General features: G+C 39.9%; 1 protein-coding gene across 3 annotated transcripts in view; it reads right to left on the minus strand.

Moving 5' to 3' along the window:
• CRTC1 (CREB regulated transcription coactivator 1) overlaps positions 1–23,201 on the minus strand; it is a 71,022-nt gene that overhangs the window by 40,108 nt on the left and 7,713 nt on the right. For 2 of the 3 annotated variants that reach the window (XM_053465649.1, XM_053465666.1), the window contains exon 2: positions 4,710–4,826. The exons of the other annotated variant lie outside the window; for it this stretch is intronic. In XM_053465649.1, coding sequence (XP_053321624.1) covers positions 4,710–4,826 — 117 coding nt within the window. The remainder of the gene's footprint in view (positions 1–4,709; positions 4,827–23,201) is intronic. 3 annotated transcript variants of the gene reach the window in all.

Genomic DNA, 23,201 nt, shown 5'->3' on the forward strand with positions numbered 1-23,201 from the left:
GGGGCCGCTGTTTCCCTCTGCGTTGCTCTTACAGGAACAGGAACTGAGCGGAGTCATGTGACGTGATGTACATTCACGCGACTACACTGGGTTCCTGTGTCGCCTCGACAGATCAAGCGACGCTGCTGAACAACACAGAGGTAAGCAGCAGGTCCCCTTTTCGGTAAAAAAATAAATAAAACATCTACCACCACTGTATAAGATGCACCCAGTTTTTAGACCCCAAATTTTCATGCGTCTTATACATGGGGAAATACAGTATTTTTATCCAGTGTAAATAAGGATATTCTAAAGGCATTGTTTTTGCAGCCAAAAGCTAGTCACTAAACACTTAAAAGTAATCTTTAAATTTACTTTTTCTATATGTTAACTACTCTTGTGCAGTTTTGTAACTAAATGCAGCATTTCAGACATCATTCCTAGTGCTGCCAGTACCCTTTCCAGAAATAACACTTTAATGAAGTAAAATTTTGCCAGCAATGCTTGTCACGTGACACAAAAGCCATAGAAACTGAAGATTTCTCAAACATTTTTGTGCAGTTTTAGATAATCAAACCTTCAGAGGAAAGTATAAAATGACTAACTAGTAAGTTTATTTGCTCAGCATACTAGATAGTACAAAATTGAAACAGCACAGGGAGAAATAAGCTTTGAATCAAGATGTGGATGATGGCTCACGTTGGCAAATATGTTCAAGGCACATAACTAAGCTCATGTTAGTGGAATAGATCACTACAAAACACCATGTACTATGCACTACCTTGACATTAACTTCCTTTTTGCCCCTTTTACCATTCTGTGCACCAATAACTTTATCCATTTTAGTAGCTGAAGTTCAGCAGTTGGACAGCTCTAATGCAAATAGTTCTTCCTTGTGTTTTCTAATCTTCTCACTTCCTCCTGGCTAATAAGCTGCACTGCTCAGCTTTTTATTGTTAAGATATAAATACCAGGGACCTACAAACTTGGCTTGGATATTGCAGACAGCATTTTTTTCTTCCTCAATCATGTTAATTAATTTTCTGGTGCTTGGGCTTTGTCAAGTCTTACTTACAGTTACACACTCTACTCAAGTAAAAACCATACACTAACACACACACCGTATGCTGACACACTCATGCTAATGTCATATTGTAACAAACACCACCATACATGCTAGCACCACACATACACACTGGCTAACACTATACATATATAAAATTACACACTAATACTATGGACACATACACACTGAATCTGGCACTACAAGACAGTAGCCATACTGACTCACTATACATTTACTGACTTTTAGCAGTCTACATGTACAAGCATTCACACTCACGGATTAGACTACACACATACACACCGACCCCAGCACTATACATACAAATACACACACACTCACACTAATGTCCCTTTCCCTCTCACCTCGTGGAGACGAGTCACGCCTCTGCCTATCTTCTGCCATTGTGAATCCGGCACCCTATGATTTTCTGCGGAGGTGTGGTGAGGCGAGTGCCGTGAGGCGCCCAGCAGGGTCACGGAAGGGGCATAGGGTCCTCGCAAAGCCCTGGGTGCCAGGATGTGGACACGTGGAACCAATTTTTTTATTGATCTATTTTTTATGCTGATCCTTCAAACCACCAATATTTCAAACTGTACATGTATTGAAAAATATATATGTAATTACCAAACATTTTCTTGTCTTGCTCCAGATGGGGCTATGTATCTGTGTGCACTCACCAAATACTTGTAGAAAGTGAATTTGGTAACGACTGCAGTACCTGCACATAAGTTTTGGCCAAACAACAATTGATGCCAATGGCTAACTGAATAAATCAGAACGCCACCAATGTGGCGGATTTTGCAATGTCTCATAGGAACGCTGCAATTTGTGTGTCTTGGTATCGGCATTTCCACATAATAGCCGTTGCACGCATACATTCTACATGATGTAGAACGTAGAATGCTGTTACATTAGAGGATGCCTTATCTGTACTGTGCACAGTCTGGCCTACAAACACCCAAGGGAGTATGGGGAAGTGTGTGATAGTATTAATTTTCTTTAAAACCAGGAGGTGTCTTAACTAGACTTTCCCTTGACAATAAAATTACTTGTGTTGTGAAAAAAGTATTTGTGAATGGTTATTTTAATACTCAGGTTGTTTATTTTAACAAAATAAGTTGTTCAAAACAAAAACCTAGTTTGTTATGCAATATTGTTGAGGCTTTTTGTTAGCTTGAGGAGGAAACATCTCTGAAACCCAACAATTAACAGGGATTGAACAGAACCGCAATGCTAGATTGGCAAACAATATCAGTGTCATTGGCATTTAACAGTGAGTCTGAGCATCTCTGTAGAAGTACAAATGAGATACACAGTTGAGTAACTTGCTTTTTGTATCTCAAGAAGGGAAAACTAGTAGCCATGGCTGCTTGCAATCAGGTTTCTCCAAACATAAGCAGTTGCCTCTGTGTAGGTATCAGCAATTAGTTTCAATTAGCTTTAATCACATCTACATGCTATCAAGTAACTTCATAGGTGCTAGTAAAAGTTAGGGCTGTGACACTCATCTAACCGAGTATAATATTTGGGCTGCTGAAAGTTAGGGGAGGTGGGGGTTAATTTAGGGGCAGTTATAGTTAATGGGGTCTTCAGGGTTAAATTAGGGGCAGTTGTGGTTGATGGGGTGTTTAGGGTTAATTTAGGGGCAGTTGTGGTTGATGGGCTCTTCAGGGTTAATTTAGGGGCAGTTGTGGTTGATGGGGTGTTTAGGGTTAATTTAGGGGCAGTTGTGGTTGATGGGGTCTTCAGGGTTAATTTAGGGGCAGCTGTGGTTGATGGGGTGTTTAGGGTTAATTTAGGGGCAGTTGTGGTTGATGGGCTCTTCAGGGTTAATTTAGGGGCAGCTGTGGTTGATGGGGTGTTTAGGGTTAATTTAGGGGCAGTTGTGGTTGATGGGGTCTTCAGGGTTAATTCAGGGATAATTTAGGGGAAGCTGTGGTTGATGGGGTCTTCAGGGTTAATTTAGGGGCCGTTGTGGTTGATGGGGTCTTCTCTTCAGGATTAATTTAACGCTGAGGACTGAGGGTTAATTTAATAAGGTTAACTTAAGGTGCAGTTAGAGGTAAAGGGGGGGGCAAACTGAGGGGAATCTAAATCCTGGGGGCAGTGAAGATTAACCCTGTATTTATTTATAAAAGTATTGTGTCTGTGAATGAGTCTGAACAAGTCTGCAAATCTATGTGGTATACAAGGCATATAGGGTATACAAGGCATATAGGGTATACAAGGCATATGTGTGGAGGGCAGTGTGGCATGTCTGGGGAGGGCAGTGTGGCATGTCTGGGGAGGGCAGTGTGGCATGTCTGGGGAGGGCAGTGTGGCATGTCTGGGGAGGGCAGTGTGGCATGTCTGGGGAGGGCAGTGTGGCATGTCTGGGAGGGCAGTGTGGCATGTCTGGGAGGGCAGTGTGGCATGTCTGGGCTCAAATGTGCATAACTAGGGGGCAGGTTGGGAAATAAAAACAAGAAATGTATTTTATCAAAGTTTTTTTATTCTGCCATTTGTTTTTAACATCCTACCTTACTTTCTTAAATTATTTTAAATAAATGAAAAATAATCGGCCAACAAATTGATTATGAAAATAATCATTGGTTGCAGCCCTATAAAAGTTACAACAGAACTTTCACTAATATGGGTTAAGCTTATCTAAAATAGTTGGTAGTAAGTTACATTAACCCCTATTGCGAGGATGGCTGTAATAATATGTCTCGAAATCCTGGCAGTTAATGCTGTGTGACAAACTATTACGTCCTATCGCTTTAAGAATTGGCACAGCTAAATCCCTGGTCTTCCTCTGCTAGCTGCTGCCAAAATGTATGGCCCATAGCTCAGCAATCTAATGGGAGAGCACTCAAAATGAATGTTTTTATTATGGAGATGTCTCCCTATAAAAAATTTAAATAAAGTACAAAATATAATAAAAAATCTTGGGAAAAACATTGCACGTTTTAGTATTTGCCCCATAACTGCTAAAATTAATGAAAATCCTTGGCATATGAGGTGTATCCAAACTTTTGAATATAATCTGTTTTTATTTAATGTTTGCACTAGCTGTGTACAATTTATAAGAGGCAAAGCTGTAAAACAATGGAAAGCCCAACTTGTAATGTAAATGATGTCGTCCATAAGTGTTAAAATGTCGTGAAGGGGTTAAGGGATGTTAATCTTCTTTAGCATGGCATTTCCAACCTCATTAAGCTGCATAGGTTTGCTTGCACAAGACATACTAATGGGCTGCTCTGTTTAAAGAGTGCCAGACAAATGCAGTATTATAGTGCCGGAAAAGGAGTCCATGTATACCGATAATATATTTAAATGGTTTAGCACTTATAAATTATGCTGCAAAGGCTTAAAGAGCTGATAGATGAGCAGCAATGAAGTTGTTCTGTGTCCTGTGCTCAGAATAAAAGTGTCAATTGTTAAAAATATCTTTGCTGCTAAACTGTTGTAAAAAGCGTTAACAGAACAGAGAAAGTCGCTAGGGTTCTGCAGATGAATGTAAATTTCAAGTGTACCTGTAAGCGCGTGAAGTAGAAGTTCTACATCCATCTTATATGAATACTTTTTGTCCGTCCTACAATGGCTGGCAGCCTTGGTGACCAGTTTACCTACAGCCAGCTTTATCCCCCACATACATACAGACACGTAGCTGGGAGATACTCACCTGAAAAGGCAGGTCAATGGCACTGCTCCCAATCTGATTGACGTTTGGCAGAGACCCTCCATAGTACTGACCACGGCTCTGTCCCAACTGCAAATATTGGGTCTTCTGTAGCTGTAACTAAAAGTGACACACTCATCACTTAAAAGTGCAGGGAGCATTCAATACAAATGCTACATTTATCTGACCTTAAATAAAGTAAAAGTCCACTATGCATAAGATTGGCTATTTATTGGACATACGTGGGAATTGCGTGAACACTAGGGTGAGCGGCTCTATTTGAAGGTTTTGTGAAATGGGACATGTAACAGAGAATTTAACTCAAGATATGGCTTGGGTCAAGTTGTATTGCACGGGGGGGGGGACACAAACCGTAAATATACTAGCAGTTCAGTTACCTTTATTGTAAACCATATTTTAGTCTAGCACTTTAAACAAATAAGCATTATGAGAAGTGTTGTTTTATTCTTTCCTCTGATGGTTATATCATGTAAAAACAACTAGGAACCTTTTAACAAGTTTTTTTTTACAGTTTCTATAGCAACATCTTTTTGGTGCCTGCTTTTGTGTCAAATGACAAAAATTAGGAATAAGAAAAAAAAATGACATGATTAAAGAATTCTTTCTGGTAAATGTTTGGGCATTCAGCAGTGCTAAGAGTATGTATCCAATGTGTCTTTAGTCACAAGTGTCCCGGTTCATTCAGACACTATAGAGGAGAAGGGAGCTTTAATTGATGGCAATGGATATGAAGGAAGCACCTACTCAAATACTTTTACACTGACTCAAATCCAAACATGACACGATGTAGCCACTTGGGATATATACAAGCAATCTGGAAACTGTTATCTTTTCTGCAAAGAGCACTTTTATAATGACATGCATCACTCATTTTAATCCAGATTCGCGAAAGAGCAAATTTCTGGAATATTTTAAAGTTGTTTTTTTTTAATCTTGTATTGTATTACATAGCTAGCTAACTATTCCTAGAATATATGGCTACATCTATATGGCTCCCTGTGTAAAGCAAAAAGCTCATTTAACAGAAGAGACTTTTCACCCCGTTAATCATGCCTATATATTTAGTATGTGCCCCCCTCTACTGCTTTTCATTTTGGATAAGTATGATGATTTGTACACTTTGACATCCTTTTTTTTTAATTATTATTCTGTTTCATTAAGGCTTTGCATAGGAAACTGCATTAAAAAAAAAACAAGAGATTCCAGGTTCATTCCTTTAAGCAGCCAATAAATGGAACCATGCATCTAAGAATCAGAAGCTTCTCATAAAGATAAGTACCTTTATTTTCTTCAGGCTGAATAACATATTAATCCTAAAATATATTTCAATATGCATTATTTCATGCTGAGGCATATGATTCCAAATTGTGTTCATACAGTAAAATCCACTTACAGAGTGTGAGCTTTAATAATTACATAAATCCATTACACTACAATGTTTTACAACCCAGACAAAATAAAGGAAATGATTTCCTTTAAAATAATAACTTTTGAAGTTCTGAAATCATCTGTACTTAAACCACAAAACCTATCATTCAATGACAGACACTGATCTTCAAAACATTATATATATAAGATTCTAGTATAATTATAAAGCTTGTATAAAAGTGCACTAGAAATATACACACACACACACACTAATAGACAGATATAGATACACAAACATCCCAAGATGCACTCATCCTTGCATTGTATTCAAATCTACACACGAGATTTACAACTGTTGGAGCATACTAGAGCCACACCAGGGGCAAAATGCTAATACATTAAAAATTTAGGTACGTGTCACATGATTACAATCTTCATAACCCTGTTACAAAAATTGAAATGAAAATTACTGTTATCAAGTTAGTCTGGAAGAACATTATAATATTATTATAATATATTATAATATAAACAGGACCAGCCCAAGACATAATGCTGCCTGGGGTGAAGTATAAAATGCCCCCCCCCCATTATCTACCCTTCCTCCCTATTATCTATCCCCCCCCTTTGTACATACCTTCAGCAGTCCTGCAACGAGTCTCCCTGCTAGGTCTCAGTGCCGGCTTGTAATGCTGAGCGCCGGAAATGACGTCATCTTTTGGCGCTCAGCATTACAAGCCAGCACTGAGACCGAGCAGGTAGACTAGAGGGCTCACAGAGGAGAGAGAGAGGGGCGCTGAGCAGATACTGACAACTTGGTAAGCGAAAACCACTCGGCGTCCCCCTCTCTCCTCTGCTTTAAAAAAAAAAAAAAAGGGCTTGGGGCGGCAATTGCCGCCTCTTCAAAAGTACCACCTGGGGCAGTTGCCCCACTCGGCTCCATGGTAGGGCCAGCCCTGAATATAAAATATATATATATATGTGTGTGTGTATGTTTAATCTGATTAGTAAATTACACCTTACATTTTACATAGTTCCTCCCAGCTTTATTAACATTCTCACCACGTCTCTTACAATGTGGTTTGCAGCCTCCAATTCAGCCACACTTTGAACGAACATTCCTGCCCATACTTTGTCAATAAAACGTTTCAGTAAACAAGATCACATGGAAATTAAAAAGCTGCTAAAGACGTCACCGAGTATATACCATATTGTAGAAAGATAGGTTAGCATTCCAGAAATGAACGTACCAACATAAGTTATATTCATATAAGGACAGAAGAGGCAGACGCCCAGTGAGATCCCCAATTTCAGCTATACGCCTACAAGGCAACACTAGTAATGAAAAGGGGAATCCCCCCTTAATATTTTGCATTAAATCACAGGAAAAAAACATGTTAATTAGCCTTTATGATAACTACAGATGGACACTATTACAAAAATTCCATTGTTTCAGCTCCCAGAAGGATTTTTTTTTTAAATCATGTCTTACATAATAGCGCAGTGTTACCTAATTTTTCAACTGAGCATTTCTAGTGACTCATGTTCAATATTTATTCTTGACAAATTGTTCAAACCATCTGTTCTGTTAAAGCCAGATAAAAAATATTACCCATACAGACCCCGAAAAATAAAAATAAAATCGGTCATTTGATTTAAAATAAAAGATTTTGATATCTTCACAGAAAATGTGGATATTATGGCACAAGTGTATCCATAGAACTAAATATCCCCTTGCATTATTTACACCAAAGATACAGCAGGCCAGATATCGCTTTTATTACAAATATAAATGTCGCACAGCTACTTATTAATTATAAAAGAAGTGATGAAAATCCCACAAATGCTATACAATTAGGTAAGCAATGTCATCACCACCAGTGCTGGGTAAATATAATGTTTCTGAACGTAGGATATCAATTATGGTTCATGAAATAATACTGAACGTCTGATAGACTTTTTAGAGACTGATTAAAAACATGAGCAATGTGGAACGGCAGCAGGAGGTGTTCGGCCAAACACATCAAGAAGCTGGGGGTGGCCTTGGGCTAATATATATATATATATATATATACCGTATTTGCTCAATTATAAGATTAGGTTTTTTTCAGAGCAAATGCTCTGAAAAATACCACTCGTCTTATAATCGGGGTCGTCTTATAATCAGACCTCAAATAGGTCTGACTATGAGACGACTAAGATACAGATCCCCCGCAGCTGCAGGGGACCTGGATCCTGCTGCCCCCCCCCCACTTACCGGTACTTCTGACTAGGGCTGAAACAACTCTGATCTCTGACAGCCGGGGAAGGTCTGCGCGATGGACGCAGACAACCCCCGCTGCTAACCACACCTCCTTCCGGCTGCAGCGTAAGTTGTCTACGCGAATCACGTGGACGTCAGCCCGCTGCCCCGGTATACAGCAGGAAATTGGAAGCACCGGTAAGTGTGTGTGGTGTGGGGGGGGGGGTCAGAAGGATCCAGGTCCCCTGCAGCGGTGCGGGGGATCTGGATCTTAGTCTCATAGTCAGACCTCTATTTGAGGTCTGATTATAAGACGACCCCGATTAGAAGACGAGGGGTATTTTTCAGAGCATTTGCTCTGAAAAAAACCTTGTCTTATAATCGAGCAAATATATATATATATATATACACACACGCACACACATACACAGTTGTATATATTTTTACTTTTCTGTAAAGCGCAGCGGGAAAAAAAAGTGTGAACATAAGAACATGCACATTTTTAGGTCTATTTGGAGGAAAAAAACAAATAAATATTCAAGACTCAATGCTTAATGATTTTGTTAGGAAAGACAAAAAAGGAAGTGCTCTTGTTTGGCTGCCAATTAATCTAATTATACAGTCACTCTGTCTGAGCTGGAAAAGATTTTTATTTTATTGTAATCCCATGAGAGGTTCTGAGTATAGGGACTGCTGTTGCATGCCCACAATTTACTGTACACAGCAATTCATCTTTAAAGAATGCCTGTCCCACACATTAATGCTCAAAACTACAGCCATTCTGCATCATTTTAACCCTCTGAGCACCGGGGATTAGGGGACATTTACCTCTGACAGGGGCAGAGCCAATTTGTTGGAGTTCTGTTTGCTATTGTTACTTTTAGGTAGCAATTCTATACACATCTCACCTTTCAACCAGGGAAACCTTTTTTTTTTTTTACTACATAGATAATTATTTGAGGGTAAACCTATAACCCTTTGGTAGAATAAGTAACTTAAACTAAATTATTTATTTCTTAAAACCCCCCTTACTAAGATTATCCAAAAGATGTGTTTGGGCAAACAATATGTTGCAGGGTAGGCACATAGCATGATGAAATAATTTAGCACCTTCTTATAAGTACACATTCTCGGGGTAGAAAATGGTGTAGATAATAGAAAAAAAAGTATGCTAACCTATTTTCACCTTTCGTATACCAGCTTTGGAGGACTACAACTCCCTTCACTCATTAATATCCTTATTGGGTGGGAAAGGTGTGTGTGGGGGGGAACTATTGTGCGATCAGCTGGAAGTGCGCTGGGGGGTTATAGATAGTAGACATGTGGAATGTAATTGGAGGATCAGAGAGAGGACATCACCAGAAGCACCACCATTCTGTCTGGGTCATGTCTGTGAATATGCGAGAGAAGATAGCAGAGAGAAGACGAGAGAAGTTAAAAGACAGTAGAAGAAGATGCAAAAGCAGAAGTTGTTGGCAAAGAAGGTAGGGAAACATTTAGAGAGCGTGTGTAAGTGAACGTGAGCCCACATATTTTGGAGTTTTTTGCTTAATTTTCATCCCACTGGGGGGGGGGGGCTTTGGCTTTGTATAAATTGCCAAATTTTTATCACCGAGCACCAGAAGGTCATGTCACGCCAGTGCTCAAGCGCGGCGGAAGTGCCAGGAGCAGCTGAGGTTGTCTACGCGCAGCCAGAGAGGAGGATCCAGGTCCCTGGCAGCCCTGCAGGAAAAAAAGAATGTTCTAGCAGCATTACATTTCTGTTGCACTTTTGTTTTGTACTTAACACTCTTGACATTGAGTATAACAGAATTGTCATAAAAAAAGTATATGACTCAAACCACAAGTAGGTCATTAAAAGCCAGAGGAATGTACTCCTAAGTATGCTATTACAAGAGTATGTATATCCCGTAAAATTGTGGGCATAACGCGCACAATTACCCTATTTTCAAGAGTCATGAATGGAGGCAGGTATAATACCAGAGTTAAAATTTGTTATGTTGCAGGATCATTCAACAATAAGAAAAAAAACATGAAGCAGCACAGCAGTTGCTGTTAGTTACACTCTGCAGATGACTCCTCTACCTCCTGTCAGAGAGAAACAGACAGAGAGAGAGGGGGGGTCATCCAGGTCAGAAGGTAAAAACCACACACATTATGTTTAAAAAAAATTTAGATTTTTAAGTGGTGGGTGCATATTATCCACTAGGGCTGCAACAACTAATCGATAATGAAAATCGTTGACAACGAATTTCATTATCGATTAGTTGCAGCAGCTCCTACTTACAGTTCCTCCGTGCAGCCACTGCCGATTGGCCCACCCACTTACTTCTTCCAGTCCCTCCCTGCAGTCACTGCCGATTGGCTGCAAGGAGGGACAGAGAGAAAGGGGCGGGGCCTATCGGCAGTGACTGCAGGGAGGGAGAGGGAGTCAGAAAGGGGCGGGGCCAAAGTGCTGATTGGCCCAACCCATTTCCTATACCATCCCAATGGCTCAAGAACTCATCTAACTGGTGAGTATAAGATTAATATTTGGGCTACTGAAAGTTAGGGGCAGTTATAGTTAATGGGGTGTTTAGGGTTAATTGTGGTTGATGGGGTCTTCAGGGTTAATTTAGGGGCAGTCATGGTTGATGGGGTCTTCAGGGTTCATTTAGGGGCAGTTGTGGTTGATGGGGTCTTCAGGGTTCATTTAGGGGCAGTTGTGGTTGATAGGGTCTTTTCTTCCGGGTTAATTTAATGCTGAGGACTGAGGGTTAATTTAATTAATTAAATAAAGTTAACTTAAGGTGCAGTTAGAGGTAAAGGGGGGCAAACTGAGGGGAATATAAATCCTGGGGGCACTGAAGATTAACCCTGTATTTATTTATAAAAGTATTGTGTCTGTGAACGAGTCTGCAAATATATGAGTGCACTATGGCATATCAGGGGGGTATACGGCATACCTGGGGAAGATGAGTGACATATCTAGGGGTATAAGGCATATAGGGTATATAAGGCATATGTGGGGAGCGAAGTGAGTGGCATATCTGGGGGTAAGTGGCACATCTGGGAGGCAGCGTGGCAAGCCTGGGCTCAAATGTGCATAACCGGGGGGGGGGGGCAGGTTGGGAAATAAAAACAAGAAATGCATTTTTATCGAAGTTTTTTATTCTGCTGTTTGTTTTTTACATCCTATGTTACTTTATTAAATTATTTTAAATAAATGAAAAATTAAAAAAAATTTATCCGATTAATCGAACAAATAATCGGCAACTAATCGATTATGAAGTTTTACCCGCGTATTATACCCAAGATTTTACGGCTCATAGCTTTCAAACTGGCCAAGCCCGCAGATATCAAAGAAAGGGTTTTTCTTCCACTGGCAAACATACACTAGAAATTGGATTCCTTTTTCTGAAATAACAATGACAGATGGCATGATCTATTTTTTCATTATTGTTTTGTTTGTTTGTAGCTACTAATGATAATTCCGCCATATGAAACCTCCAAAATTTATGTCAACAGACACTCAGTCTTAGCTTTATCCTGTTCCTAAGAACACAGATTTGGTTAACTTTCCTGTTAGGAAGCCTGGTGACAAAGCATTGTTCATATTTAATAATCAACACTCACAATCCAATAACCACATGGTTCCAATATGTTTGTATTATTTGTCATTTGCAAACAATGTAGAAAATACGCTATTATCAAACATGACCACTATCCAAGTGCCCCTGCCAACGACTCCAGCGATGCAGCTCACTTTAGAGAGGCTAACGTTAAAATGCAGCAAACCCACAACATTTCCATTAAGTATACTTTGCCCACCACATCTGTCACTTAGATGTATTCAATTGAATATCTTATAATACAAGAAACACGTAAGTGGGAAAAGGAGTAGGAGTGGAAAAAAAAAAACAAGGCATAATTTTCTAGAGTAGGAATTTCACACAACAGCTAGATGTAAGTGAAATTTAAAATAATTGTCTGCTATCAGCCAAGTTCAAAGATACCAATTATTTAAAAGTTGCAAGTCTACCTGGGATAAAAGTATATTAGAATCCTGGCACTGGGGAAAAAAATCCTTAAAGCGGATGTGTCAGCTATTCGGAATCTTACATTTTACTGTTCCTTGCAATTAACCAAGGCATTTTCCAGAAAAATATAAGCCATGTAAACATAAAAACCACCTTACATTTATAGTATGGGGAAATGTTGTATATCTTGTTTTTTTCTTTTTCTAGGAGTCTGCATAATTATTTCTGCCTATTAAGTTATCCCTCCCTCATTTTTATGTTCCTCAATTACATTTGTTATATTTGACATCCATTTGTACACAGTTAACAGTAATACAAAATAAAGTCAAGTCCTGGCTAATAAGATTTGTAGTCTTTGTGCTTCCTGACCCGCTTCTGCCTCCTCAATAGAAGAGCCCAGGCAGCAACAGGGAATACAGGTCTGCAAATATAGCTCGTACCCAATGTTCAAACCACATGACATGCGCTGTGAATTGAACATTTAGGAGGTGCAAGATGGCTCTTCTCCCAACCAGCTCGGGAGAGAAGAAATAGCAGTTCCCAACTGTATAGTCTAGTGTAGGCAGGAAACAATTCTGCAACTACATAGTGCCTGTTGGTGATAGGTACTCTTGGCAGATGTCCTCAACTGCAGTCAGAGGTCTAGTATGGGAAGAAAGGCAATGAGAAACACTGCATGTTTCTCAAAGTGTCCAGTTTTGTATTATAGGGTTTATCCAGCACCTCAGAGGCCAAAAAGTTCAGTATTTTATTTGGGTAAAGAACATGGGTTATGGTCAAGAGTTGGATTGTGAACCAACAGTAAGAGTGAGAAGGGAATAGGAAGTGCAGTGGTCCCAAATGTCTACAGCGAAAGGTGCCATCAGGTTTGTCCAGTCTTACAGGGGCATAAAGAAAAAAAAAGCACAAAAGCCATAATATGTGGGCCAGTGATATAGTGATTCAGGGATTTCAGTTCTACTCAAAGTACTCCAAACTCAGAAAGGACTTTGCCCGAAAAAAATCTAGGAAATACTGTAAGGAATGTCTGAAACTGGGCAAAATATGAATTTTCATTATATTCCACCACTCAAACCAGGAGAAACCATCTATTTAAATCAGATTTGAAATGAAACCCAAGATATTTCATAGAGTGATTACAGCACTGAAACCAAAAGCTACTTTTAGATTATTCAAGATGCATTAGAATTTTTCAATTGGTCAGTTTATAGCATACATTCTTTAAAAATATTAGGCAGCACGAACAGAACAGAAAGTATAGAATGTAAACTGTCTGCATAGGCAGCCTCTTTATGGCAAGTGGAGCAGTCACCAAAACCTCCAATATACGCTTTGACAAAGAATGTAGACATAACACAAACAAAGCATTGTCAATTGAGGGGAAATCCCTGACAGATTCCACTTCTAATTTCAACTCTATCCGAGAGAAGAATTCTTGCAGTGGGGTTACTATAGTTGCAAGAAATCCATCTGAGCACCCTGGTGCCCTGTCCAATGAGAAAAGGTTAACTCACCTACTACTTTCTGAGTGGACTGGAAGGTGATGTGACTTCTTGAAAGTGAGCAGTTATAATAGTAAAATCAATGAGCTTTATTCACAAAAAAAAAACAAAACTCATTTTTCCAGCATAACCGTAGTTTCAGCTGCCTCCTTGACTTCATATACATCATAAATGGTTAACCCCAATGAGCTTCTGCTACACTGAGTGCCTGACTGGCCCTGTATAACAAATTAAAATCAGTGAAACTTCCACATTGAAATATGAATTATAGAGGGCCAGCTCAGTCTTTTGCTAGACAGACTTGTTAGCATTGGTCCTTCATGAATAGGAGCGAAATCTAAACTCTCTTGACAACTCTCCTTTTAGTGAATATACCTCACTAAGTTATTTAGTAGTCAACTGCTCCCCTACTGTGGGATCCCAATAGATCCCAATAGAAATATTTTGGTGCTTGCCCAGCACGAATACATGTTCGCCACCAGTGCCTGTGTACCAGCATGTGACTTTGATCAGGATTCAGTTGCTGGGTTTGTAACTGAGCAGTGGTTTTTTTTTTAATGTTGCTCTAAGTGCTTGAGATACCAAGACTGGCAAGCAAGAAGTAAAGGGCATTCATCAGGGGGGGATTGAGGCACGACAGCATCTTGAACATAGATGTTCGTGGAATCAGCATGATTGTACTTTCATTTATGATGTAAAGAGGAGATAACTTCATTTTGTTTTATATCGCATTGGGTTTTCTTAAGTTAAAGCATTGAGATGACAGGACTAAAACGCACTGAAATTACTCATTGTTATTGACTTCCCGTATTATTCCTGAATCGTGCTGGATTCCTTTTATACAGTAGCTTTCAATGTTTTCTTTATTGTTCTAATTGAGTCCCAATGGGGGAAATCACTACATATAATTATCAAGCTGTTTTGTGTTAAGGCAAAATACTTGCTGGAAATTACCTGAGAAGCAAAGATGCATTGAATATAAGCCCATCTCAACATGCTACTGTTGCTACCAGCACCGCAAGAGTGAAAATTCAAAGCCAAGGTGATTTGGCAAGGCTAGGTGTACACAATGACTCATTGCCATTATTGTTTCACATGTGTAATGCATGGTCTTTGGCAAAAGCATCACAAATGTACCCCGTGCCAAGTGATGCTTTGATAATACAGCACCCTGCATACCGTATGTGCCTATAATGACAAGGGCATTTTACCCTACACTGATACTAACCGTCATTCAGTAGCTTGCATGTTAAAGCCAATACTGGATTTCCATTCAAAAGAAAGTAAACGTCAGGTTATACTGTTCACAATATTCTTAAACATTCTCATGCTATTGTGAAATCAGATTACGACAGAATACTGCACAAATAAAAGACATAGATGATTTACACGTGTTTGATTTAACATTCAATTTTCACCCGGGCTACATATAAGAGCCTCATATTATACATTTGTATTATTTGAGCCTGAGACTAGCTTAGCGCACCGACATTTTTTCTTTTCCCTGTTTACATATAAGACATGCTTATTCTAGTTGTCAGACCATGTATTCGATTCCCAGAGGAAACAAAAAGGTTTCCAAATTATTGTGTATAGATGTTAAGAATAAGACAACAAACCTTTTGAACAAATATGTCTCCTTTATTGACTGGTTGTTTTCTTGCACAATACCGTATTGGCTCGGATATAGGCCGCCCCCGTATATAGGCCGCACCCTAAAAGTTTGGTGCTTTTTTAAAGAAAAAGTTTTTTTCTTTAAAAAAGCACCAAAAAACATGCTGCCACTCTGTCCTCTCCCCCCCCGTGGGATATGCTGCCACTCTGTCTCCCCCCCCCGAGATATGCTGCCACTCTGACCTCTCCCCCCCCCGAGATATGCTGCCACTCTGACCTCCCCCCCCGAGATATGCTGCCACTCTGTCCTCTCCTCCCCCCCGAGATATGCTGCCACTCTGTCCTCTCCCCCCCCCCCGACTTACCAGAGCAGACTCCCGCGTGTTTTACGGGGCCGGAGGGGGACATCTATGCACATCGTGTATACAACACCGGAAGTTGTATACGCGTATTGCGTAGATGTCTTCCGCCGGCCCTGCAAGACACCCGGGAGTCTGCTCTGGTAAGTCGGGGGGGGGTGTAAAATGCATAGTGCGGACGTTCACCGCTGCCGGTGAACGTCCACGCGATGCGCTTAGACAACCTCTCGTGCTGGCAGGGGAGGCTGTCTGAGCGTATCGGGGAGTAGGATACAGGTCCCCTCCTGCACCTCTGCGGGGGATCTGTATCCTGACCCCGCTGCCTGCCCGGCGCCCGGGACTGCATGTCCCGGGCGTTGGGCGCTAGACCCCGAATATAGGCCGCACCCCCACTTTAAAGACTTAAAGTGGGGGAAAAAAGTGCGGCCTATATTCGGGCCAATACGGTATATCTAAACAAATATTAATTTATAATACCAGTACTCTCACCCTCCAAAAGTAATATGATATAAACAAGGACTTTCAGCATTTTGTTCAGCACAAAATCCACCCTGCTTTGGACTGCTACAACCTAGAGAAAACTACCAAGGTAAATCAAACAAGACAGACTAGATCTACCGAACAGTCGTACAGATAATTAGGAAATGACACAACGTGAACTTAAGCATTCAAAAGACAACATAAACAACAGAGCACCCCTGTACTAACTTGAAAACACGCAGATAAAAACAACCCACTGCTGCACAATACTAATTAGCTTCATGCAAGAGAAACCACAGTCAAAATTAAGATCTCATGATGGATCCAACATTATACATGTGGAAAGCTATAATACTCAATAGGTGCAAAGTCCTGCATTACAATCATCTTCCTTCTGTAGATATTACATTGAAACACCAACAGAACACAACTCCTAAACAAAGCTCCAAAGTTCTTGTAATATTGAGACAACAAACTTTTCTCATGTAGTCGCCGATCTCACAACCTCACTGAGCGCATTCAGCAGACACAGCACTTTGGTGAACAAACCCAATGTAAGATGTTCTCACACACCATACGCGGGTTTTCCCATCCTTCAAGTGCAAGAAGCGGGCGAAGAACGCACCCCACACACCAACATCAACACACCAACACCAACAGTGCCTCCCTCCCCTTTTGTGATTTGCTCTTTTTTGACATGTATTATATGTTTTGTTTTATTCAGACTATGCTGTTAAATTATGTATAATTTTGTATTTGTTTTTGAAAAAACTTTAATACAAATATTTGGAAAAGAACTCAATATAATATAGACAATATATGAATTAAGGTTTTAACTATAATATATATATATATATATATATATATATTAAATTTAACCACAATCTTGTTTTTTAAATTTAAATAAAGTCTAAGAACATCTGCATAGACTTAAATATATTTTCCTACATAGAAATTGGTGCAGGCATTCTTGTTTTATCACCTCTTTCTTAATTTTCTCCCCTCCTGCCTACACTTACTAAACTAGGCAGTATACGTATGCTTTATTCTAAAAGTATATTTTTTTAAACGTACAGTACTTATGAAGGGTGGTAACAGTTTAAAATACATCTAGGAAATGTTATCTTTAATCTATCCACAGAATTTCTATGCGGTTTGTTAGGCTGTTGAAGTGAATCACATGCATAAACCGTGTAAGATGACAAAGGCTATGCTAGTAAACCTCCGATCATGAAGTGGAGAGAGAGATAGCAAACTGTCAATTAAGTTTCTGTTGGCATTCTGTTGAGGCACTTTGTTTAAATACATTTGTTTTTTGTTGGATCACTGTGAAATACGGTTACAGTGTTAGCCAATATTAGATGCTTTACGAATTTACTTTAAATAAGTCAGAGAAAGTATTCCACCTAGCAGGCATATGCTATGGTGCAATCATATAGCAATGCCACAAACTATAAGTGAGATTTTGACGCTTGGCAGTTCAGCGACAACATCCAGCATGACCTCTGATACTGCTGGGCCTCCAATTAGAAAGGAAAACTAAAACTTTGCCCATTAAAAAAAAAATAAAGCATTAAATATGTAAGTACCGTATTTGCTCGATTATAAGACGAGGTTTTTTTCAGAGCAAATGCTCTGAAAAATACCCCTCGTCTTCTAATCGGGGTCGTCTTCTAATCAGACCTCAAATAGAGCGGGGGTTGTCTGCGTCCGTCGCATACACCTTCCCCGACTGTCAGAGATCAGACTTCCCCGCACCGGTGCGGGGAACTCTGATCTCTGACAGCCGGGGAAAGTATACGCGACGGACGCATACAAACCCCCGCTGCTAGCCACACCTCCTTCCGGCTGCAGCAGAAGGCGACGTCAACCCGCTGCCCCGGCTGGAAGCACCGGTAAGAGAGGGGGGAGAGCGGGGGAAGGGGGGTGAGAGAGGGGGGGAGAGAGAGAGAGAGAGTGTGTGTGTGTGTGTGTGTGTGTGTGTTAGTTAGTTAAATGGGGGTATAGGGTGTGTGTGTGTGTGTTAAATGGGCATAGGGCATTTCTGGAGTGGCGTTAAGGGGGCATTTAATAGAGCACTCTGCCTCCTGAAATGCCTTATACCTCCCTATATGCCACTCTGCCCCATAATATGCCTTTTAACCCCCTAATTGGCAGAGTGGCATATAGGGGTATAAGGCATTTCTGGAGGCAGAGTGCTCTATACAATGCCTTTTAACTCCCTTAATGCCACTCTGCCTCCTGAAATGCCTTATACCTCCCTATATGCCACTCTGCCCCATAATATGCATTTTAACCCCCTAAATGCCAGAATGGGATATAGGGGTATAAGGCATTTCTGGAGGCAGAGTGGAACATAGGGGGGTCAAAAGGCATACCATGGGGCACAGTGGCATATAGAGGGTTAAAAGGCATATCATGGGCCACAGTGCCATATTGGAGTGGCAAGCCTGGGGGCAGATGTGCGTAACTGGGGGACAGGTTGGAAAATACAAGAAATAAAAACAAAAAAAATCTTTTTCTCAATCATAGCTTTTATTAAAAAAATAGTTTACATGAATTAACATTTACTGGTAAAACTTTTTTCCTTTGGGGTCGTCTTATATTCAGGCTTTTTCTTTTTTTCCTAAGTTAATATTCAGATTTTGGGGGGTCGTCTTATAATCAGGGTCGTCTTATAATCGAGCAAATACGGTAATATATACTGAACAATGCAGCGGTGATGTAGTACACAACACGGATTGCAACAACACCGTTTAAGTACTGAAGTATTGTCACGCAAGGGGAGCCAGACATCACGGGAGATCCATGGTGCCGGATGAGGTGCAGCTGAGCACTATGAAGACTAAATAGATGCTAGCCTGTGCTCACAGAGATAACAAGGAAACAGACACCCATGGAAAAGTTTTCCAACATGCCTAACACCAGCTAGCTAGGCACACAACACTAGGTGCCCTACTGACTCCACAACCGTACTGAAAATAAAGAAAAACAATACTATTGGAGTACTGTCTCAAGTACTCCAATAGTACAAGTAGGAAGAGCATCCTTCCATCTATTCCATTTCCAAAAGCCCCCATTGGCAATCCATGAATTAAGCTGGATGTGCAACTAGGTACTTGCAGAAAAAAACAAACCGTTTGTGATGAATAGTGTCACAGCGCACACGCATTGATGAATGCGTTATAACATACAAGGAGAGACTGGGACAGTTATTATACCTTTATTGAATAACATGTCCCATATACATAGACCAGGGCTCGACAAATCCCAGGCACCAGGTCACCACGGCAACTGAGCATTTTGCTCTGGCGCCTAGGTTTTTGTTAGCCTGTTAAATCCCTAGAAAAATGCCCCCGTCACCACAATCATGGTGATCGCGGGGGCGCTGCTGCTGTTGTCTGCCCAGGAGTCTGGGCAGACAGCACAACCACTCCTAAGCCTGTGATCACTCGATTCTGTAGGCTGAAACCCTGATTGCAGGAAAACCTGCAATCACGTTTTCAGCTGCCACAGGCAGCTTCAGGTAGGGGGGTTGAGTGTTGATTGAGTCCCCAAATAAGTGTGGGGACCTGACAACTCCCCCTGCTGCCTGATCGCTCCATGAGTGCAGCGTTAACCCCTTCAATGCCACGGCATTTTAGGGGTTATTTCCCCCTTTTGTACGGGGCTCTAACCTGAAAGTCCAGGGTGCTTCCAGGTCAAATGCTGTGAGTTTAGTAAGTGGGCTGATGATGATCAGATCACTCCTAACCAACTGTTAGTTTAAAAAAAAAAATCCTGGCTCCTAACTTTACAACAAATTTGTCAAGCCCTGACAGTTATTATAGTTATGTTCCTTTGTTCAAGTTACTTTCATTTATTATACCTTTATTGAATAACATGTCACCTATACATAGACAGTTATTATAGTTATGTGTTCCTTTGTTCCAGTTACTTTATTGTTTGGACCAAGTCAGTTTGCCAAAACTTTGCTGAGGAGCTCTGTGTCAAGAGCAGATGCAGCCAGTCAAATTTAGGGACAATGAGGATGTGTATGTTGACAACCGTCCATAACAATTGCACTGTTCCCTATTTCTGTCAGAGACAAAGCTCAGGTACTTGGAAAACAAGACTGCATCATGTGGGGGAAGTTGATCCCCCCCCCAATATCTCTTTAATGGTATATTTTACGCATACATATTGCTACTGAAATTCAATTTAATTACCACCATAAGAGGTAGAGAAATATCTGAATACAATCTATGAATAAGACATAAATATTGTATGTGCAAGAAATACTACAAACCTGCAGCATTTGCAGATTTGTATTTCTTGCACATAAAAATTGCAATGATGCACTTTAAACACTGCTAACTTTGGCATTTATGCCAAAATGACTGCTAAAAATAAAGGCTATTGGTTATATAGTTTATATATGCCGATATATCTATATTTTTAGAAAAATAATCTGGGGTTCTAAACCAAATGCATTACAAAGTAGTCATGACCCATCCATTACAAAGGGATTTGCCGTTACCCATAGTAATATTGTACTGCAGGATGGCGTCCTATTCTGGCCAAGACATCTAAGAGAACATAGCACATTATATGCATTAAAACAGGCACAAAAAATTGTGTTCCCACAAATTGGTCGTAGGAGTGAATGGATAGGTTGATAACAGACTGCAATAAAAGTAGCAAAACGGCCCTAGTGAAATATCCTGGGCTTGGTTTCTTTTACTTATACGTATTTATTTACTTTACAAACAAATATTCCATTGGGTGGTTTTGAAAACAGACTTCTATTTAAATTAGAACCCCAACACGGCAACTTTTAAAGTTGTGATGGTCACCTTTTAGGGGCAAATCTTACAAGAAATCTAGACAGGTAAATTAATATTTTCTTTATTCTTTTGACACCTATACAAGAGGTGTCCAATATATACTTATATCCATGTAAAAATAAATAAATATATATATATATATATATTATATAAAGTGTGTGGGAACAGTAAATAAAAAATATAAAAACTGCTCTAGTGTAAAGTAGTCCTGGCGCTGAAAGTGTTACCATGTGGGTGTTTATTAGTGAGAATGGAGGCGTTTGTACAGATACTTGGGCCAGTAGCATAATGGATTGCAGTGTAGGAAGCAATAAAGAAAGAAAACCTTAGCACAGCAGCTTAATGTTCTATTAATTAAGGTAAGGTTGTTTTAGGTGACATGTTCAGCGTGAAGATACCTATTCTACTCTAACAGCCATCATAGGGCTATTTAAAAAGACAACTACAACTTGTTCCCTGAATGTGAAAGCAATCCTTTTTCGGGGGGGGGGTCTTCTTCCTATCCTGTACACTTCTCACTGTTGGTTCATTTCAATATATACACTCTATGGGGTGGCTTTACAACAAGAGGAATAATTACAATAACAATCATAATAAAAAAGAGTAAATAAGGCTTTTTAGACCCAAACTGAACCAGGCAACTAATAGTATGCTTGCGCGCACTGAACTTAGCTACCCACGGAAAAGTTTTAAAAAAAATGGTGAGCTGGCTTCTTTTATTGACTTTGAATAATTTAACATACCCTCAACCTAAATCCTAAAGAAAGCATCCTTCCTCCCCATTTCCAATATCTCCACATTACACCCAGCACAGTTTAAATAGTCTCTCTCCTTCAGTCTCATTCCCTCTTCAATCTTCAACTACGTTGTAAGTTTGCAAGAGGTCTCCATCTGGACCACTATGTTTTATCATTGGAATCTTACTGTCTAATTGCATACTGTCAACTCTACCATTACTGTTAATTTTCACTCTTATTGTAATGGCATTAGGGAATCTACAGGCGTTCTAGAAATTAAATACTAATAAATTACTTTAGACAGAGTGCATGGGTTGGACGTATTCTCAGATACAGACACAAGTACAGTATGCGTATCATGCTAGTATCTTAGAAGTAATGGCTAAAGTTTACAGCACTGCTAGCTTTGCACCCACTCACAATAATCACACCTTGAATATGACAATTTGTTCCAAGAAACCATTTATACAATGTTTTGTTTTTTTTGTTTGTTTTTTTTTTACCTCTGTACTAGTGAATGAAGTTTATTGGAATATATAACATCAGCAACATTTGTCACATGTTCTTCTACAATGGATTCCCAAGCTGCAAAATGCTATTACATATTTATGTATTAACAGTAGGTTCAAATGAGAACTATAATACAATCTCTGAGATGTCAAACAGAATCTTAGCCAACTTGTTATGCACAAGTATTGACACTTGCAACTCACCATCGTGTGTGTGTGTGTGTGTGTGTGTGTGTGTGTAAAACTTCTGCTGCTACTCCTAAAGTTATTTAAACAATGCACTATAGCAAATTTAGAATTGCATAAATCTAGTACACACTTTGATTTGGTGATCAACGCTTACCTACAATATATTATTTACATTTGCATAAAGACATACTTAAATGTGTTAGTAATATAGAAGAGCATGTTTAGATTAAATAGCGCACCCATAAAATATACTTTGGCACAGTATCTTTGTTTTACGTTACATTTCTCCAAAACCTTTACAGTAATTGACAGACAACAAAGGACAAGGATCAGTTGAGCTAAAATCTGTGAAGGTGAATGCCATGCAAAATGTCTATGTTGCTGGTATTGAGAGAGTAGCCTTTTCTCAGGTCACATCCTGCCATAAATGCGGTTTCCACATCATAACGTGAAGACTGCCGACAGTGTGACCTATAATCATAAGAAACATGACAGGAGGGGGCTAAACAGGGCCTGAGAAATGACAACGGGTCATCTAGCTATCAGGTAGATGGGGGGGTTTGGTATCTGTACGTTTGTAATACCATGGCGGATGTGATCACCGGAGTTATTAACGTACAAGGAAGTATAAC

This window comes from Spea bombifrons, chromosome 1 (assembly GCF_027358695.1).
Source record: "Spea bombifrons isolate aSpeBom1 chromosome 1, aSpeBom1.2.pri, whole genome shotgun sequence".
Lineage (NCBI taxonomy): Eukaryota > Metazoa > Chordata > Amphibia > Anura > Pelobatidae > Spea > Spea bombifrons.